The following is a 20,634-nucleotide window of genomic DNA, read 5'->3' as shown; positions in this document are numbered from 1 at the left end:
TGGAAATTTTTTGAAGACACCATAATAGAGGCCCAACTTAAATGTATACCCCAAAGTAAAAAACATAGCAAGAGACCTAAAAAAAGTCATTGTGGCTTAATCACCATGTAAAAGAAGCAGTGAGGGACAAAAAGTATCTTTTAAGAAGTGGAAGTCCAATCCTAGTGAGATAAATAGAAAGGAACATAAACACTGTCAAATCAAGTGTAAAAATGTAATAAGAAAAACAAAAAAAGATTTTGAGGAACAGCTAGCCAAAAACTCAAAAAGAAAAAACAAAATGTTTTTTAAGTACATTAGAAGCAGGAAGCCTGCTAAAAAACCTGTGCGTCCCCTAGATGATCGAACTATAAAAAGAGCATTAAAGGATGATAAAGCCATTGCGGAGAAACTAAATGATTTCTTTGCTTCAGTTTTCAAGGCTGAGGACGTTGGGGAGATTCCCAAATCTGCACCATCCTTTGTGGGTGATGAATCTGAGGAACTGTCCCAGATTTAAGTGTCATTAGAGGAGGTTTTGGAATAAATAGAAAAACTTAATGTTAACAAATCTCTGGGACTGGATGCCATTCATCCAAGGGTTCTAAAAGAACTCAAATGGGAAATTGCTGAACTATTATCTGTGGTTTGTAACCTATCCTTTAAATCGGCTTCTGTACCTAATGACTGGAAGGTAGCCAACGTGACACCCATATTTAAAAAGGGCTCTAGAGGCGATCTGGGCAACTACAGACCGGTAAGTCTAACTTCAGTACCGGGCAAATTAGTCGAAACAATAGTAAAGCATAAAATTGTGAAGCATGTAGACGAACATAATCTGTTGGACAAAAGTCAACATGGTTTCTGTAAAGGAAAATCCTGTCTTGCTAATCTGTTAGAGTTCTTTGAAGGGGTTAACAAACACGTGGACAAGGGGGATCCAGTAGATACAGTGTACTTAGATTTTCAGAAAGCCTTTGACAAGGTCCCTCACCAAAGGCTCTTGTGTAAATTACATGGCCATGGGATAAGAGGGAAGGTCCTTTCTTGGATTGAGAACTGGCTAAAAGACAGGAAACAAAGGGTAGGAATAAATGGTAAATTTTCAGATTGGAGAGGGGTAACTAGTGGTGTCCCCCAAGGGTCAGTCCTGGGACCAATCCTGTTCAACTTATTCATAAATGATCTGGAGAAAGGGGTAAACAGTGAGGTGGTAAAGTTTGCGGATGATACCAAACTGTTTAGGATAGTCAAGACAGAAGCAGACTGTGAAGGACTCCAAGAAGATCTCACCAAACTGAGTGATTGGGCAACAAAATGGCAAATGAAATTTAATGTGGAGAAGTGTAAAGTAATACACATCGGGAAAAATAACCCCAACTATAGGTACAGTATGATGGGGGCTAATTTGGCTACGACAAATCAGAAAAGAGATCTTGGAGTTATCGTGGACAGTTCTCTGAAAACTTCCACACAGTGCGCAGCGGCGGTCAAAAAGGCAAATAGGATGCTAGGAATTATTAGGAAAGGGATAGAAAATAAGACCCAGAATATCTTACTGCCCCTGTATAAAACTATGGTACGCCCACATCTTGAATAATGTGTACAGATGTGGTCTCCTCACCTCAAAAAAGATATTTTGGCCTTGGAAAGGGTTCAGAAAAGGGCAACTAAAATGATTAGGGGTTTGGAATGGGTCCCATATGAGGAGAGGATAAAAAGACTGGGACTTTTCAATTTAGAAAAGAGGAGACTGAGGGGGGATATGATAGAGGTCTATAAAATCATGAGTGGCGTGGAGAGGGCAGATAAAGAAAAGTTATTTATTAGTTCCCTAAATAGAAGAACTAGAGGACACCAAATGAAATTAATGGGTAGCAGGTTTAAAACTAATAAAAGAAAGTTCTTCTTCACACAGCGTGTAGTCTACCTGTGGAACTCCTTGCCAGAGGAGGCTGTGAAGGCTAGGACTATAATAGAGTTTAAAGAGAAGCTAGATAATTTCATGGAGGTTAGGTCCATAAAAGGCTATTAGCCAGGGGATAGAAATGGTGTCCTTGGCCTTTGTTTGTCAGAGGCTGGAGAGGGATGGCAGGAGACAAATCGCTTGATCATTGTCTTCGGTCCACCCTCTCTGGGGCACCTGGTGCTGGCCACTGTCGGCAGACAAGATATTGGGCTAGATGGACCTTTGGTCTGACCCAGTACGGCCATTCTTATGTTCTTATGTTCTCTTCTACTGGCTGACTGAGAGTCACCTCTGGCTGTGGATTAAGGGGGCATAGTCTGGTGGCTCCCCGCACTCCGTGACATCCATGTATTGTGGCAAAGCTCCAAGCATGCCCTGAGGATCCTGCACTTCTTGGTGGTTAGTGTTTGCCTCAGAGACTCCCTGTGACCCTCCACACAGCCTCTGGCCCTTTACTAGAGGCCAAGATCTCCACCTTCTGTGCCATCCTTTATCATAGGCTGGTCCATGGTTTGGGATGAAACCCCTCTATGGTCCTGGTCCCTCCTCTCAGGGGCAGGTTCTGTGATGGTGTGGAGAGGTTTGGGGAGAACTAGGGCTTGCCCACTACTCCAGTTTTTGGCCCAGGGACCCTAAGGCAATGGCAATTGACAGCATTTCTTCTACTCCTACTCCCCGACTTTCAGCCTTTTTCCTGGGGCCACTTCCCCAAACGATCCCCCCAGCATCTTCTTCCTAGTACCTGAGCAATACTTCCTGCCCCTCCACAGCCCTCTTCCATGCTCCCAGTTCTTTGCTCTCTCAGTGCACCTCTTCACTCCTAGTCCTTGTCCTTCTTCCCTCCCTTTTCTGAGGGGAAGCCTTTTAAATAGGTGTCATGGGGCGTGTGGGAGTCACCGGGCCCTGCACCTCCATTCACAATCTCACGTCACTGTCAGCCAGCAAGTAGAACAGGAAGTGTGTTGGTTCACAGGGACACAGCGTAGCTCAGACTTCTTGTTACAGGAACTGGGAACATTCAATACAATCCATCTTGGAGAAAGAAGGGCCCAGAGCCACCGCTCATCCCTCTCCAGGCTGCCATACTCCCTCCTTTGTTCAGATTCCTGGTAAAAGACTCACCTGACTGAACCCTCTATCTAGTTCAGGTGTCAGACGGGCCGGGGCTTCCCCTCAGGAGTCCTCCCCCAGAGATCCCATCCCCCACTGGGCGCCACACCACAGAGTCCTTACAGAGCAGCATAAGACAGTAGGAATTAAAAAGGGCTCTAGAGGCGATCCTAGCAATTACAGACCGGTAAGTCTAACTTCAGTACTGGGCAAATTAGTAGAAACAATAGTGAAGAATAAAATTGTGAAGTATGTAAAAGAACATAATTTGTTGGACAAAAGTCAGCATGGTTTCTGTAAAGGAAAATCCTGTCTTACTAATCTATTAGAGTTCTTTGAAGGAGTTAACAAACATGCGGATAAGGAGGATCCAGTAGATATAGTATACTTAGACTTTCAGAAAGCGTTTGACAAGGTCCCTCACCAAAGGTTCTTGTGTAAATTACATGGCCATGGGATAAGAGGGAAGGCCCTTTCTTGGATTGAGAACTGGCTAAAAGACAGGAAACAAAGGCTAGGAATAAATGGTAAATTTTCAGATTGGAGAGGGGTAACTAGTGGTGTCCCCCAAGGGTCAGTCCTGGGACCAATCCTTTTCAACTTATTCATAAATGACCTGGAGAAAGGGGTAAGCAGTGAGGTAGTAAAGTTTTCAGATGATACCAAACTCTTTAGGATAGTCAAGACAGAAGCAGACTGTGAGGGACTCCAAGAAGATCTCACCAAACTGAGTGATTGGGCAACAAAATGGCAAATGAAATTTAATGTGGAGAAGTGTAAAGTAATGCACATCGGGAAAAATAACCCCAACTATAGGTACAGTATGATGGGGGCAAATTTGGCTACTACAAATCAGGAAAGAGATCTTAGAGTTATCGTGGACAGTTCTCTGAAAACTTCCACACAGTGTGCAGTGGCGGTCAAAAAGGCAAATAGGATGCTAGGATTTATTAGGAAAGGGATTGAAAATAAGACCCAGAATATTTTACTGCCCCTGTATAAAACTATGGTACGCCCACATCTTGAATACTGTGTACAGATGTGGTCTCCTCACCTCAAAAAAGATATTTTGGCCTTAGAAAGGGTTCAGAAAAGGGCAACTAAAATGATTAGGGGTTTGGAACAGGTCCCATATGAGGAGAGGTTAAAGCGACTGGGACTTTTCAGTTTAGAAAAGAGGAGACTGAGGGGGGATATGATAGAGGTATATAAAATCATGAGTAGTGTGGAGAGGGCCGATAAAGAAAAATTATTTATTAGTTCCCTAAATAGAAGAACTAGAGGACCCCAAATGAAATTAATGAGTAGCAGGTTTAAAACTAATAAAAGAAAGTTCTTCTTTACACAGCGTGTAGTCAACTTGTGGAACTCCTTGCCAGAGGAGGCTGTGAAGACTAGGACTATAATAGAGTTTAAAGAGAAGCTGGATAATTTCATGGAGGTTAGGTCCATAAAAGGCTATTAGCCAGGGGATAAAATGGTGTCCGTGGCCTCTGTTTGTCAGAGGCTGGAGAGGGATGGCCGGAGACAAATCGCTTGATTGTGTCTTCGGTCCACCCTCTCTGGGGCACCTGGTGCTGGCCACTGTTGGCAGACAGGATACTGGGCTAGAAGGACCTTTGGTCTGACCCAGTACGGCCGTTCTTATGTTCTTATGAATCACACACAGCACAACAAAGCAACCAGTGAATATAAAAACAGGTGAACACACAGGACTACAGGAGTGAACACAATCCCCACTATGTCACAACTCTCCCCACTTCAAGGGTCACTCAGCTGGTGATCTGGGGAAGTTCAGTCTCCTCTCTCCATGCCAGCACATCAGCCAGGACTTGGCACTGTCCTTAACACCAAACCTTCCACGTCACAGTCTGCCAGGAACAGCCTCCATCTCAATAGCTCGGTGCTGGGCCCTTGCAGTTGTGGTGTAGCCCCTGGATCTGTCTGTCTGCTCCCAGTTGGGACAGAATCCAGCTCCATGGAGGACTCATTCACTCGCAACAGTGCCATTAGCTGGGCGTTGCTGGATCCTCCGATTTTCCTCCATCTCTCCCTGCACAGCTTGACAATGTCCCTCCTCGGGCAAACATTAAGAGAAATTCTCTCCTTGGTCTCAAGTAGGACTGGCAAGCCACAGACAACTTCCCAGAGTCACAACCCCCCATTTCTAGTTATCTCCTTGTTAGTTACAGTAGCTGAGTTACATCCATGCTTGCTTTGGAGCTGGGGTAAAAGAGCCACCTGATTACACAGATCTGCCACGTCATAATCACACCACAGATCCGCCCAGTTATACACTGAACCCCCAAGAGGAACAGTTTCTGCTGCTCTTCCATTTTCCTAAGAGAGAGTTCAAGTCTGGCAGTTTTCTCCTTAGCTTCTCTGGTTCTTCTATCCAACTCTGCCTGTTCCCAGCCTGCCTCAGCCCTTTTCTGCTCGGCTAGAAGCCTAAACGCTTCAGTTTCTTCTTACGTGTAAGTTGCAATCTCCTACTGGATCCTGCTCCTCTCACTTCTTCTGCAACATCTCTGGCCAGTAGCAAAGATCTCAGTCCTCGATTAGAAGCTTTTTCCCAAAAGGTGATTCTTCTTTCAGAGAATAAATGTTGCAGGGCTTTTTACAAAGACCCTCAGACTGTAGCTGGCTCATTGCAGCTGCTCTTTAAACAACAATACTCTCAATACCTAATTCAAATTTAGAAGAACATGGAGTCCTGACCCAAAGCTCGATTGACCAGATTCTGTGGATCCTGCCTGGCTCAGCACGGTAATATCCCAGGCTGCCTAAAACAGGCTGCATCCTTGCAAGGTGTATCACGGAGATAACAATATCCTTGCACTCTTTTACAAACCCAGAGTAAACCTTGGTAAGTACAATAGTGGATCGGATCTGCTTTTGCACCATGATCCCCATGTGTATCATTTCTAACATGTTCCACAGTTTTTTCCAACGAGCATTCACACGGGTTACAGAACTTACCATCAGCAATCAGAACAAATCTACTACGGTGCACATTTCCAGTTCCTTTTGTCAGGCCACAACATTGGCTCAATGCCAATGGAGTTCTGACAATTCAAGGCTAAACTGCAGCTTTCTTTTGTGCAAGCAAGTTTTTTCATTTCCCCTTCACCCTATGGGCTCATATCCTGAAGTACCCATGCCTAACCGAGGCAAAAGGCTGGCTGAGTGTGTCCCCTCTGCTCACAATAGCCAGGGAGTTTTTCTCCCCCACCCGTCAGTCAGTCAGGTAACATGTATCATCACAGACACTAATATTTCCCTCTGCTTTCAGCTTAGTTCTCCACTTTGGTCTCTGCCTTGAAGACACAGGATCCATTTAACTTGCCTGTTAAGACTTACAAATCTCTTCTTTCTCCTCAGGACACGGGGATCGACCATCTCCCCACTGTTCCCAGAGGTGCAGACCCACAGGCCCATGCTGCAGCACGCCACGATTTCCAGGAAGAACCCCTTCAGTGTGCCAGCCTCCTTAGGGGTCATAACTCCCTGGGGTTAGATCATAGACCCCTCAGCCTCCTGGTCCCCAGAAAAAACCCTTCCTAGGGAGGACCCCCCCTTTCGAGGATCACACTCACGTTAGACAGCAGACACCTCTGCTTCCTGGAACTGCTTCTCACTGCCTCCAGCATGTCTGGCTCTTGCAAGCCCCCTTCTTTCTACTGTGCCCCCGTCACTTACTGACAGATGATCCCTCCACGGGGTGCAGCCCATCCCACTACTGCCGCCACTGTCCCCGAGCGTGTGGGAGTCACTGGATCCTGCACCCCCATCCGCAGTCACACGTGACTCTCAGCCAGCCGGTAGAACAGAAAGTGTGTTGGTTCACAGGGACACAGCGCAGCTCAGACGTCTTGTTCCAGGAACCAGGAGCAGTCAGTACAATCCATCTTTGAAAAAGGGGGACCCAGAGCCCCAGCTCTGGGCCCCTGCTCCAGACCCCCAAGCCAGGCTCCCTTCTCCCACAGGCAGCAGAAAAACTAACTTGCACTCACATCCACTGCTTCCCACCCCCCACTCCAGGCTGCCACACCCCCTCCTTTGTGCAGATTGCTAGGCAAAGAGTCACCTGACTGAACCCTCCACCTAGCTCAGGTGACAGGCCGGCCTGGGCCATTCCCTACATGCCTCCCCTCAGGAGTCCTCCCCCAGAGATCCCATCCCCCGCTGGGCACCACCCACACACAGAGTCCTTACAGAGTAGCATAGGACAGTAGGAATCACAAACAGCAAAACAAAGTAACCAGTGAATATAAAAACAATGAACACAGGACTACAAGGCTACGTCTAGACTGGCATGATTTTCCGCAAATGCTTTTAACAGAAAAGTTTTCCATTAAAAGCATTTGCGGAAAAGAGCGTCTAGATTGGCACGGACACTTTTCCGCAAAAGCACTTTTTGTGGAAAAGCCTCCGTGCCAATCTAGACGCGCTTTTGCGCAAAACAAATCTGAGCTGTCTACACTGTGCAAAAGCTTGTGCGCAAAAGGACTTTTGCCCGAACGGGAGCAGCATAGCATTTCCACAAGAAGCACTGATTTCAGACAGTAGGAAGTCAGTGTTCTTGTGGAAATTCAAGCGGCCAGTGTAGACAGCTGGCAAGTTTTTCTGCAAAAGCAGCTGTTTTTGCGGAAAAACTTGCCAGTCTAAGTTTAAGTCCAAGACTGGACAAAATCCCCACTATGTCACAACTGGCCCTAGCAGGCCTTAATTGGTTGCAGTGCCCTGATTAGCCTGCTGCTTCAGGCAAGCTTTTAATTGACCCCAAGTGCATGCCTGCCTTGATTATGTGACAGAAGTGCCTGGCCAGTTCACTCAAGGAACAGAAAATTATATACCCAGTTTCCTGCATATTTGCCCTCCATCACACTACAGCTGCCCTGGGTCTGTCACCATATGTGTATTTTGTTGGGTTTTATTTCTTTTATTAATGTTTGGATTCACCCCTTTGGATTCAGCCACTTGTTTCTCTTAATAGTGACATCATACCCTCCATAGACATGTTCATCAAATTTCCCTTCTCACGTTGCTTCATGTTGGGGGAAAATAATGTGGCAGCTTTAACAAAGACAAACATCGTATAAATCACATGCAATTGACAGAATAGGGGTGGAACTTTGCATCTTTTCTTGAGACATAAATAGTAGTGATATCAGCAGGAGGTGGGCTGACATCCTAGCCTATGGGGTGGAGAAGAATCATTGTCTTGAATATTAAAAAAAAAATCATGAGAACAGGATGTCTGACAAAAAATGAAGTCAGCAGAATTGAATCTTCATGGGCCACAGATCTCATAAACTTTGAAAGTTTTTACAACAGACACAAGAGGATATAGGGAAACATGCCATTCCGGTATTGCATGCAAATGCAGACACATTAAACATGGCTAAATCTGAAAAAAAAATCACTGCATCTCATTGGTACAATATTTTCATAGTTTGGTCCCCTGCATCCAAGTACACACTTATCTATAGTAAAACCTGTGTTATCTGGCACATTCAAGGATTAGGGCGTTCTGGTTATTTAAAAATTCTGATTATCTGAGGGTCCTATCAACCTAGGAAAAACTAATGGACAATAATAGTAAAACTCAAATTTTGGATATGTACCAATGTAAACTATATTATAATCAATATAAACACAATGCTAAGTATATAGAGGACAATAAAAGAAGTAACATTTAGTCTTTTTTATTAAAAAGAAACAGTACTGTAATTACTATAAGGCTTTGGAAAGGTTAACTGTTAGTAGATCAGTGAGTTATATTGGCCTAATAGGAAATTTGCCGGTTTCTAAAGTTTTCCAGATAGCTAAGTGCCGGATAGTACAAGTGTGTATCAGAAATTCTGGTTAACTGAGTTTTCTGGTTAATTAAGTGCAGATAACAGAGGTTTTACTGTACTATGTTCCACCCTTTGCTAATTGTATTGATGTTGTGCTGCATTTGCCTGATGTTTATATGTGCTGTGTATTGCTGGATAAAGAAAATGCATGCCAAGCTGATGCATACCTCAGATTGACGTCACCTCTCAATATATTGCTTTAAGGCAATTACACACTAAAGTGACCCATTCCACTGATGAAAGTTGAAGCTTGGCAAAGACTCACAATTAAGCTCCTCCACACCAGTCCTCTCTTGGACCTCAGAGAGAGACTGCAAGAAGGAGGCTTGCTCTAGCAAAGCTGCAGGGGTCCCCGAGGTTTCCCTGCCCCGCCCCCTTGCTCTACCTGGCTGATTTCAAGATCGCTCTGTGAGGTCACAGCCTCCTCACCACCTTTGATCAAATAGGCTGAGAGTGCTGAAAGCCCTTGTGCCACACCCACCCTGCCACACCCACCTTTCCATTGCAGGGCTGATGCCTGCCCAGACCAGCCCAGTTGGGTGTTTGAGCTGCTCCCCAGGTAACCCCAGTATTCGGATACACTCATATCCTCAATCACAGCCCTGAGACTATGTCTGCAAGGCAGGGTTTTTGTGCAAGAAGCTTTTTGCGGAAGAGATCTTCTGCAAAAACTTCTTGCACAAAAGCACATCCGCACCTCAAAAGCACATCGCATGGATACTCTCTTGCAAGAAAGCTCTGATTGCTATTCACAGAATGGCCACCAAATCACCTGTGTTTTTTTCCATTGGCACTTTCAGCACAAAACCCCCTGCTGAGCATCTACATACAACTTTTTGTGCAAAAATTCTTGTGCAAAAAGGAGTTATTCCTCGTAGAAGGAGGTATACCTACACCACCAAAAGCCCTCTGTTCTGCTGTTCTACTGTAAATTTTCTTGTGCAAAAACACGCTTGAGGTGTGGACACTCTGTGGGGTTTTGCACAAAAACGGTCGTTTTTGAGCATAAACCCTGTAGTGTAGATGTAGCCTGAGACATTTCTCACTCAATCCAACAAACTTCATCTCAATTTCAACTCTTGGAAATGGTCAGACTTGTGTTTGAGAATTCTTGATTAATGTCACGGAGAATAGGCTGTTTCTAAGAACTGAAATTGGGATATGAGGAGATTTGCTGGACAGAGCGGGAACTGTCTCATGGCTGTGATTGAGAGATGAGTCTATCCAAATATTGGAGTAGGAAGTGTCTCACAGGCGAGACTGGGATATGAGGATATTTGCTCAATGGAGTGTTCGAAATACCTCCAAGCTATATCTGAGCTTAATTGAATCTTGGTGCAGGTTGTGTGTCAGGGCTATGTTTGAGATATCGTAAGTCTCCGTTAGTGCGGGAAGAGTCACAGAGAGTAGGTCGTTTCCAAGAGTAGAAGCTGGGATAAAAGATTTGTTGAATTAAGCAGGAAATGTCTCAGGGCTGTGCTCAAGGCATGAGAGTAACCGAATTTTGGAGTAGGACATGCCCCAGAGTTGAGATTGGTTTCTGAGGATCCATGTGGACTAGTGTTGGCCAGGTCTCAGAGCTGTGACCGAGAGATGAGGAGATGTGTTGGTTAGTGAGGGAAGCATGGGAGAGTTGTGATTGAGAGGATTGGTTGGTTAATGAAGGAAGTGACTTAGTGCTGTGAATGAAAGGTGAGGGGCTCTGGGGATTAGAGCAGGCCATTTCCGAGAGCTGAGATTGAGGTATGAGATTTGTTGGATTGAGTGGTAAATGGGGTGGGAACCAAGAATGAGGGGTTCAGTGCATGGGAGGGGGCTGCCAGGGAGAGGACTGGGGTGGGGATATGGGGTCTGTGTGGAGATAGGGTACAGGATGGGAGTTAGAGGATGGCGCCTGGGTGGGAGAGGGCAGTGGACTGTGTCCCCTCCTGGGTGCAGCTCTCAGGGGGCCACAAGTGGGTCCCTGCAGTTCTGTGCATTACAGGGAAGAGATGTCTGCGGGCACCACCCCCCACTATTCCCTTCGGCCACAACTGGGAACACTTCCCTGCAGCATGCAGAGCCACTTCCTCCCCTACCAGGCAAAACCCGTGGGCTGGATCCAGCCCCAGCTTATGTTGACTGGGCCAGGAAGGCTCAGGGACCTCCCTCCCTGCAGCAGGGGGCAACACCGGTGCCCATGCAGTTGAAATGCCAGCATCAACTCACTCTGCTGCAGAGCAAGGAAAAAGGAACCCCAAGCCAGATCCAGCTCGTGAGCCACAGGTTCCCCATCCCAGCATTAAAGGGCACTTGAAAATACCAGGGATATACCATAAACTTAACTATCTCCCTGTTCTGCACCTTTGGAATCTACTCCCAAGTGGCCATGCAAGGTCCGGAGAGGTCGCCCACGCCAGCATTCTGAAAACGCCCCGGGCTTTGTCATTTTTCCCCTGCCCGCGCTTCTGAACATGTGGACCATAATGGCTAAGAAACAAGAAAAAACCATTCCTGAGGACTCCCCTGGGCCTGAAGAATTCCTGTGTATTTGCCCAAACTATGGCAAGAAATACAAACTCTAAGGGACCGCCCTGTGTCTTGGCTCACAATCTTTATTGGACTCAACAAAATTGACGCAGCAACGTACATTGGGGACAAACAAGCACCGGAGATGTCAATATGGAACATGCCAGCTTAGTGGCTGTGGAGTTGTGTAAAAACACCATACCCTTGTAAATACACAAACAACTGCTTGAGCTGTGGTACAGAGTGACAATCCCCCTCTGGATCCCTAAACGGTGTTTGAGTCTCCCTCCTGCACATAGAGAGACTGAAAAGGGAGGTTACCAGATCTCCCATCATCCGCATCCCTTGTTCGGGCTTTGAACGGCATCCTCCCTCCCATTCGCTCCCCCCACAAACTACCAACTCCCTCTGAGGCCAGGCCGAGCATAAAACAAACCCAGCTCCTACTCCTGAACCTTAGGCAGGAGGGTTGGGCCTAGTAACTATTCTCAGCCCCCAACCACAGATGATGAATTATGTTGCTGGGGTTCCCCTTGAAAACTGGGGGACCCGTCTCCTCCCCACCTGCTCCCTCAGCAAGCGGCAGGGCAGGCAGGTCGGAGCCTCGCTGATCCAGTGGCTGGCACTCCCCAGCCCTACCATATCTCTATGAGGAGATCAGGTTTTGTGTCTTTCACAGCAGCCAGCTCTGCCTGTGTTTCTTCAGTGACGCTCTGATAGCCCAGGCTGTGGGGAAGACAGGGAAGGAGAACGACGGGTTAACTCTCTTGGCAGACAACACCTTCAGCCTTTCTGAAGCACCATGTGCTGCATCTCCTGGATGTTACAGCATCACTGCTCTGCTAGCAGGGGGAGGGGTGGGAAAACGCTGGTGTAGTCTGTAGCCTGGCCTGCTCTCCCCCCTCCCTCCCCCATGCACCCCGCTCACAACCGTGAGTTCTGGACAGGGACAGTGATGCCCTTCTTGTAAGGAGCCATCTCGTGCAGCCCTGGCTCAGGGCAGTGGGCACTTACGGACACGCACAGCCCCAGTGTTTGCTGTGGGGGACTCAGTGCTCCCAGGGAGCAGGGGCTGTAAACCCAGCTCATAGACTCTCTCCATGGAAGCAGAGACAGCCCAGCTCTTGGTGCTGCCTGGGCTCCTCACGCCACCTCCCCACAGACTTTGGTAATGCAGCCCTTGCAGCTGGCAGGGGGAGTTCTGCAGCAGCTGCTGAGAGGCTGCAGTAGCTTGTGCTAAAACTCACATGGTTACCTGGGTTGTCTTGCAAATTACTGTATGTCATGGGAGGGGGTGGGGAGTCAACCTAGGGGGAGGGCTCAAACTATGGCTCCGAGAGGAATGGGCCACTCACACTGCCCTGAGCCGCCTCCGCTGCATAACCCCGTTCCCCTCACACGAGGCCCAGATTTGGTGTAAGGCCTCCCCAGCTCCGCTCTCCTGCCCCTTCCTGCCTGCAGCTCGTACAGTTCCTTCTCCCAGCCCCAGCATCCCACCTCCTCTCAGCCCCCTCGGCCTTTAGGAGGGGCTCGGAGTGGCAAGGAGGAGTCAGAGCTTGGGTGGTGTGAAGGGTCGTTGTGTTGTAACAACAAAATAGGCTGCATTTGGTAGAAGCCAGTAGCCTATCCACTGCACCAGGTTAATACTCTGTGACCTTTCCCCCAGTGGAGCGGGGGCAGAATGAGCTCTGGTTTAATAGAGACACTCAGGGCTGCTCTAATACTGCCCCAGCTGCTGTGCCCATGTAGGAATTAGTTGAGCTCATTTTGCCACTCCACACCCACTCAGCAGAGGCAGGGTTGGATGGCACCGAGTTGGCTGCATCTGCTTTGCAGCACTGAAGGATTAACCCGTGTCGGTGGGGTCCTTAGCTGCCGTGGAAGTCAGCTGCCCAGCTGTTTGGTTTAACCAGGACCAAGGGTTGAACCCACAACCGCATTATTCAATTGTTTTACTAGCAAAGTGGGACCAGTTAACACAGTCTGATCTCGGTCTCAGGAGCAGAGCCAGGCTGGTCCATGGTGGAATTCCACGCTCTCTTAGCCTGGAAAATGGAGTGCAGCTCACAACACCACAGTGCGAAGAGGCTCAGCGCCTGAGGTGCTTACCTTATTTTGTGTAGTTTGCAATTGGGGTGTTTCAGTCCCTCACAGAGCAGCTGCACTCCGGAATCCCCCAGCTTGTTTCTCCCTATATCTAGTTCTGACAGGTTCTGGTTCATGCTTAATGCGGAGGAGAGATCACCACAACAAGCAGCAGTCAGGCTGCAATGCTCCAACCTGCAGCAGACAGAGAAAGGAAAACGACTACTGGGGCATGAGACCTGTTTCTCCTCCTTGATACCAGAGTGTATCTCTAGAGAGAGAAATCAGCTATTTATCTATCTATATCTTTATATCTATTAGAGAGTCGGTCTGTGCGTAATCTGTCCATCAGACTGTGAGCCCATTTGTTTAAGAATTCCTCCTATACAGTAATAGGGCTATCATTTGGTGTGCAGCTTTTCCTAACTTAAAGTAAAGTCGGGAAAATGGGATGTGCCTGGAATTTGATTTTTTTCCATAGCATGGAATGTTGGCATCAGCCGGCTACATCTAGACTACGGTGTTTTTTTGGGATACTGGAGGTATCCCAGAAAAACTCCGCAACACCCAGGGAACACATCTGCTCTTCCACTTTTTTTTGTGGTAGAGCAGATGTGCTCTTTCTGAAGCCTTGTCTTCCTCATTCCACAAGGAAAAAGGGCTCTTCCGAAAGAGGGAGGTTTTCTGAAATTTGGCCCAACGTAGATGGGCAAAATTTCAGAAAAGCCTCTTCCAATAAAACTATCAGAAAAGGAATGCAATTTGCATATCTTTTTCTGATAAAACACTGTAGTCTAGACATAGCCTTGTTGTCCCTTCCCTAGCTTTTCTTGGAGCTCAGGAATGGGAAGTTTGACACTAATCAGTCACTGGTTAGACTGGAAGTTCCAGGGTGAGCTAACTGAACCTACAGCGCTGTCAGCATCTGTGAGAGTTGCTGCCCAGAGACATGAGCAACTGAGGAAGAGGCAGGGGAAGAAGCAAGTACCCCAGATGCTCCCATAAACAGCCCCAACTAGTGATTATTTCCACTGAATTTCTTTGTCCTTTCCCTCTTCTTGTTTCTTCCTCAGGTTGTTAGGTTTTTCCCAGGACTAGATCGCTACAATGAAAGTAAAGGATTTGAATGACAGAGGGTTATTCTAGTCAAATTGTGAGCTTTCCTATAGCTGCATTCTCATTTACACATAGTGAGTAAACTAGTCAAAGCGCCTTCAGTAAAATACATATTTATGATGCATGTGAGATCCAACTTATCTAATAATGGGTCACTTTCTGGTTCCTTGAGCAGACAGTTGTATTTTTTAGAGGTTGTTAACACATTTGTTGTAGTGCTGACTAGTTGAAAGAGCTGAAATCACAATGTTGCAATGGCTGTAGGCACAGACGAAAAGAAAATCGCCTGCTACTCACCCCAGTTTCTGCAGTTTGCAGTTAGGATGTTTCACTCCCTCACACAGCAGCTGCACGCCGGAATCGCCCAGTTCGTTATACCCCAGTTCTAGCTCTGTCAAGTACTGGCTGGTTCTGAGAGCAGAGGAGAGATCCCCACAGCAATCGGCTGTGAGATCACAGCCCCACAACCTGCAGGAGACAGACACATTCAGAGAGAGAAAGGATTGCTTGCTTCCTTCCTGTCGGCGACTGTTCTCTGGATGATGTCACGGTCTGTGTGGAAAGCGATGGGTCTTTGAGACAAGACCAGGCACAGGGGTCTAGCAGGGCTGTGAGGCTGTTAAACCCTAAGGCCTCTGTGGGGCTTCCTGACCATGAGCCCCTGCTCTGTCAGTCACTCCGTGCCCCACAAGGCAGTGTTCAGATGGGCTGAAGAGAGGGGGGAAAGAGGAGCTTGTAGGAGAATCCTACCAGGCAGTAAAGAACAGTTCAAATCCTTCCCAGTTCTTGTATTCCAATTCCTTGCTGCTTATGCAAACTAAACCTAAAGCTGCTGTGTGAACTCCTCTGCTGCCTCCAATGCCTCAAACCGCATATCACCCCACTACAGAGTCACCCCAGCAATGGACATCTAGGTCTGGGAACCCTGGTTAGCCAAGCTTGGGCGAGAGCCACATTTGAGTCGTACCTCGGCAGCTGTCCCCTTTGGTGTGGCATTAGCCCAGGTTAGTGGCCAGCACTTCTGGGAGCATATCCCACAGTTCTTAGCACTGGACTAAGCTGTGCCACTCTGTGGTGTGGGCCTCTGGGCAGCAGCAGCGTGCTGGGATGAGACTCCCACACAGCAGAGCCGTTCAGTTGCTATGTAAGATGTAGCAGGTCACATGGAATGCGGGTTTATACACCACACTGGTGTATCCGCGCTGGTAGGTATGTCTGTGTTTTCTGGTGTAGAAGACAGGAATAGGTAGGACAGGGAAATACGGCCCTGCAGAAACTGCGGGAAGGCAATGGAGGACTGCCAGCCAGGAGGGCCAACCCTGGGCAAGCTGCAGGTGACGTGGAGGACAAGCTCTGTGCTCCCGGAATGGAGTACAGAGTGGGTGGGACAACCATACCCAGCACCAGCACTGGAACCTTACCTCCACTCCTGCCTCAATGAGGTTATAGCTATCCCAGTCCCCATCTCTTGCCTCTTACTGCCCCCATGTGGTCACTATCTAGTATAACTGTCCCTGCTAGCAGAACCCTCCCTTTACATGTTATGAAAAATAATTGTATTCCAGACACATCCCATTGTCCTGGCACAACCAAACCCTGATCTTGCCCTTACCTTATGATATGAGGATCCTGCATACCGAATTTGGTGGCCCTAGCTCTTACCATTTGGAGAAGTTCTTGAACAAACAGATGGACAGACTGACAGACTCACTCACAGGCAGACAAACACTCTCAAATATATAATAGATCACAAGGTTTTACAGCACCATTTTTTTCGATAATTTTTGACTGAGGCACAGTCCAAAGACTGTTGATGTTAAATAAATCTTGGAAAGCTGGGGAAGTTCCAGAAGACTGAAAGAAAGCCAATGCGGTGCTGATTTTTAAATGACAAATGGAATGAACTAAGTAATTATAGGTTGTTTGGCCTCCCATCCATGCAGGAAAAAATAATGGAACTGCAGAGACAGAGCTAGTAATAAAGGGGTGAAGGACTGAATATGAATAATGACAGTCAGTGTAGTTCATGGAAAATAGGATTGTTTGACAAGACTCTGCACCAGACTTTGAGGTTGAGTCTAATCAATAAAGTTATATTAGATGTTGTAAACTACTGTAAGAAACTTGATTTATGTTTTGATTAAAAACAGCACAGCACAAAAAAAATCAATGCCACGTGTATCAAGGGGATTGAAAATTGGTAGACTGATAGTTCTCACCTGATCCCACGTATTGTGGATGTTCCTTTTTTCCCTGCTAGTTAGAGAGAGCAAAATTTGATAGTGAGCCAGTGACTAGAACCACCCATTTGTGGAGCTCCCCATATTCTCTGCCACCACTCCTGGGTAATCGTCATGCCAGGGGTCTCCTCTTTGTGGCAGACTCTTAAGGTCTTTTAGAATTGTATTCTCTTGGAGTCTCTTGGAAATGAAATGACTCTCAATTGAAGCAAGCCCTATTATAAAAACAGTAATGAGCCGGCTCCCTTTTAGTCAGGGGGTTTTCTGAGCCAAACTTACATCGGTTCTTGCCACAGCTCCCTTCCACAAGAAGGATCCTTAGGGTGGGGGGGGGGGGAAGGAACAGTCCATCTTTCCTCCTTTCATTCTCTGGTCATAGCTGAGAGGGGAAAGTCGAGAAGCCACAAGTGCTCTGATGGGGCAGCTCTCTCAGAACCAGGACCTTATGGGCCTGAGTGTCCCAGAGTGTAGGAAAGAGCCTGCAGCCAAAACCAGAGAGTGGTCCAGAGGAAGCCAAGTCCCACTGTAGTCCTCTACATGTGGGGTGCAGGCCCTGCAGAAGGTAGGGCCACAATGAAATAGTGGCTCAGCTGGTGGAGTCAAGCCTCATCAGGGCTACTGGAGCCAGAGCTGTCAGCGGGGAAAGCAGGAGCAGAGGTTCCCACTTCCCAGTACTATAGAAAGCACAACTGGCTGACAATCCTCCACTGAAACTTTTTTTGAAAATAAAAATGGCTTTGTTCAACTACACAGAAATGCTCATCTTTGAGGTTTTCATATGGGGAAAATTCACAACCAGGTATCCCAGTCAGCTCCCTCCTGCCTCTGATGGCACAGACCAGCCCCTCCTGCCTTCCCAGTCTCACAAAGGATAGGCCAGAGGCTAAGTAATCAACCAGCCTTCACACAATTCAAAGTGATCCTCATCCCTCTACAGCCCTGGGAGTTCCCCTGAGGGAGAAACCCAGGCACTAGCTTTGTCTCAGTTATTGCAAATGATATTGTCCTCTGAAGTATGAAGGTACGAGTGTCCGGCAGTCACACACGTTCTAAAGGTCAGAGGGATGTGTGATCAGAGTGGAGTTGTAAGGAACGTGATGTGGTGGATCTTAGGGCTTACAGAAAAGCAGAGTCTGTCAGTGACGCTGAGTCTACACTACAATTTTTGCCGGAAGAGGCAATGCAAATGAAGCGCAGATTAGCATTTTCTCATGCTTCATTTGCATAGCCTCTTCCGATCTGTTTTTGCGCAAAAACCCCTTGTGCATAAATGGATTGGAAGAGAATATGCAAATGAAGCATGAGAAAATGCTAATCTGTGCTTCATTTGCATTGCCTCTTCCAGCAAAAGTTGTAGTGTAGACGTAGCCTGAATGTGGTGAATGTGCTGTCTTGTTTTTAAGGGTTGGTTGTTTGGGGGGTTTTTTTGGTAGGAGCCTTCCTCTTGTGGTTTGGTCTGGATCTTTCCAAAAGAGATAGCCTCAGTCAAGCAGGAATTAATTTAGGGAAGTTCTGTGGCCTGTGCTGTACAGGTCAGACTAGCTGTCACGAGGTCCCTCTACTACTACTTCGGGGGTAAGATAGTGCCACTATGCAGGCACAGCCTGAGTCCACTCAGCCATGGTTAGTTGGACACACTGAATTGCTTGTGGTTTGTGCATTCAAAAACAATTGAAACTCAAACAATACAAGTCTGGCACATGAGGCCTATGAATTGCCCACCAGACAAGCTGTGGTAGGGGGCTATTTTACACTGAGCATGAAAGACAAGGGTTTGGGGTGATGCACTTGCAGAAAGTGTCCCATACCAAGCCCACAAAGGAGGGTGGAGAGAGTAAGAAAGAAAGAGGCAGGGAAATGGGAGCATAGTGTGAAGAGAACTTGCATGGAGATCAGAGACTAGGATGGGGCATTAACAGATGGGCAGGTTTGCCCAGCCAGGGGCTAGGCAGCAGGACTTCAGACAGTTAAAATGCAGGTATATTTTATTGTTCGAAACCCTAAGATGTTTCCCCTGGCGAGCTGGGAATTTCACAGTTCCAGGCTCAGACAAATTATAAAAACTGAGCTACATTTGGGGCAGATGAGGTACCATCACAGTCCTGAGCTATCTGACCATTTGGCGTCACTGCCTCTCCTGCCACCATCCTCTGGGAGTTACTCACTCCCAACTCTCCTCCAACCTATGAGGGATAAAAAGGACAGAAAGCGGTGCCAGCATTGGTATAGGACTCTTTGCAGGGCCACACAGATGGGATGCACCAGTGATCGGTAGGACTTGATCCTCAAGAGGCTGAAGGAGTCCTGAGCAGAAGGCTCCTTGAGTAAGGGAGGAGGAAAGTGAATAGGGTGAAGGGAATAGGATCCACTGACAGAGGGCTCCTTTCCCTACAGAGAGGAGCGTTTTTTACACCAGCTGGTAGATTCTCTTTTCTCAGTGTGTGTAATGGAGACTGGCATCAAGAGAAAAGATAAGGAAGAGGTGCTGATGTTGAGAATAAAAGGAGAAATAAGCCCTGAGTTGAGTTCGATCCATCTACACACGGATGCACGATTGGAAAACATAATTCCAACCCTATTTGTACAATGATGGAGACCAAATTAGCTGTTGCCGCTTGAGAGTGAGAGATCTTGGCATCACTGTGGATAGTTCTCTGAAAACATCCACACAGTGCGCAGCGGCAGTCAAAAAAGCAAGCGGAATGTTGGGAATCATTCGGAAAGGGATGAAGAATAAGAGAGACTATCCCACAGCTCTGCGCAGATATGGTCACCTCATCTCAAAAAGATGTACTTGCATTGAAAAAGATTCAGGAAAGGGTAACAAAATGATTAGGGGGAAAGCTGCCCTATGAGAAGAGATAAAATGGGAACTTTTACGCTTGGAAAAGAGATGACTAAGGGGCGATGTGATATAGGTCTATAAAATCATGACTGGTGTGGAGAAAACGAATAAAGAAAAGTTATTTAGTCATTCCCATAAACACAAGAACTAGGGGCCACCAAATGAAATTAACAGGCAGCAGGTTTAAAACAAACATAAGGAATAACTTCTTCATATCTCACAATCAGCCTGTGGAACTCCTTGCCAGAGGATGTTGTGAAGGCCAAGGCTATAAAAGAGTTCAAAAAAGCTAGATGAATTCATGGAGAATAGGTCTCCCTCAATGGCTATAAGCCAGGATTGGCAGGGATGGTGTTCCTAGCTTCTGTTGGTCAGAAGCTGGGAATGTGCTATGGAAGTGATTACTTGATGATTACCTGTTCTGTTCATTCCCTCTGGGGCACCTGGCAGACAGGATACTGGGCTAGATGGACCTTTGGTCTGACCCAATACGGCTGTTCTTATGGTCTTACAACATTGGTCTCTGTTCTAACCTGCCTAGTTTGTTACTGTAATCACACGTCCCCACTCCTGGAGGGCTGCCCTTCAAAGGGTATTTTTTTGCAACAGAAAGAACAGCAGCACAACCTGTGTTTACCTAAAGGAAACCTGTACATACACAGAGGAGGCCAGCTGTTACTCACCCCAGTTTCTGCAGTTTGCAGTTGGGGTGTTTCAGACCCTCGCACAGCAGCTGCACTCCGGAATCCCTCAGATAGTCAATGCCCAGCTGTAGCTCCGTCAGGCTCTCACTGATGCTGAGAACAGCAGCTAGATCCTCACAGCAGGCATCTGTGAGAAGGAAATTCTTCAGCCTGCAGGAGAGAGAAATGCAGACAAGACATCACCCTGTGAATGGGGCTTCTCTCGGCTGTGATGAAG

General features: G+C 47.1%; 2 protein-coding genes across 5 annotated transcripts in view; both read right to left on the bottom strand.

Moving 5' to 3' along the window:
• Positions 1-7,087, bottom strand: part of LOC102453021 (NACHT, LRR and PYD domains-containing protein 3-like) — a 32,978-nt gene extending 25,891 nt beyond the window's left edge. For both annotated transcript variants that reach the window (XM_006131660.3, XM_006131661.3), the window contains exon 1: positions 6,655-7,087. The gene's annotated coding sequence lies outside the window, so the exon portion shown is untranslated. The remainder of the gene's footprint in view (positions 1-6,654) is intronic.
• Positions 7,088-7,256: 169 nt separating this feature from the next.
• Positions 7,257-20,634, bottom strand: part of LOC102455656 (NACHT, LRR and PYD domains-containing protein 12-like) — a 117,532-nt gene continuing 104,154 nt past the window's right edge. For all 3 annotated transcript variants that reach the window (XM_075928353.1, XM_025188929.2, XM_075928354.1), the window contains 4 exons: positions 20,397-20,567; positions 14,926-15,096; positions 13,537-13,707; positions 7,257-12,153 (listed from right to left, as the gene is read on the bottom strand). In XM_075928353.1, the coding sequence (XP_075784468.1) occupies positions 12,063-12,153; positions 13,537-13,707; positions 14,926-15,096; positions 20,397-20,567 (604 nt within the window). In that variant the 3' untranslated portion in view covers positions 7,257-12,062. The remainder of the gene's footprint in view (positions 12,154-13,536; positions 13,708-14,925; positions 15,097-20,396; positions 20,568-20,634) is intronic.

This window comes from Pelodiscus sinensis, chromosome 4 (assembly GCF_049634645.1).
Source record: "Pelodiscus sinensis isolate JC-2024 chromosome 4, ASM4963464v1, whole genome shotgun sequence".
Lineage (NCBI taxonomy): Eukaryota > Metazoa > Chordata > Testudines > Trionychidae > Pelodiscus > Pelodiscus sinensis.
The sequence above is the reverse complement of the archived record's forward strand: the minus strand, read 5'-3'. Positions and strand labels throughout refer to the sequence as shown.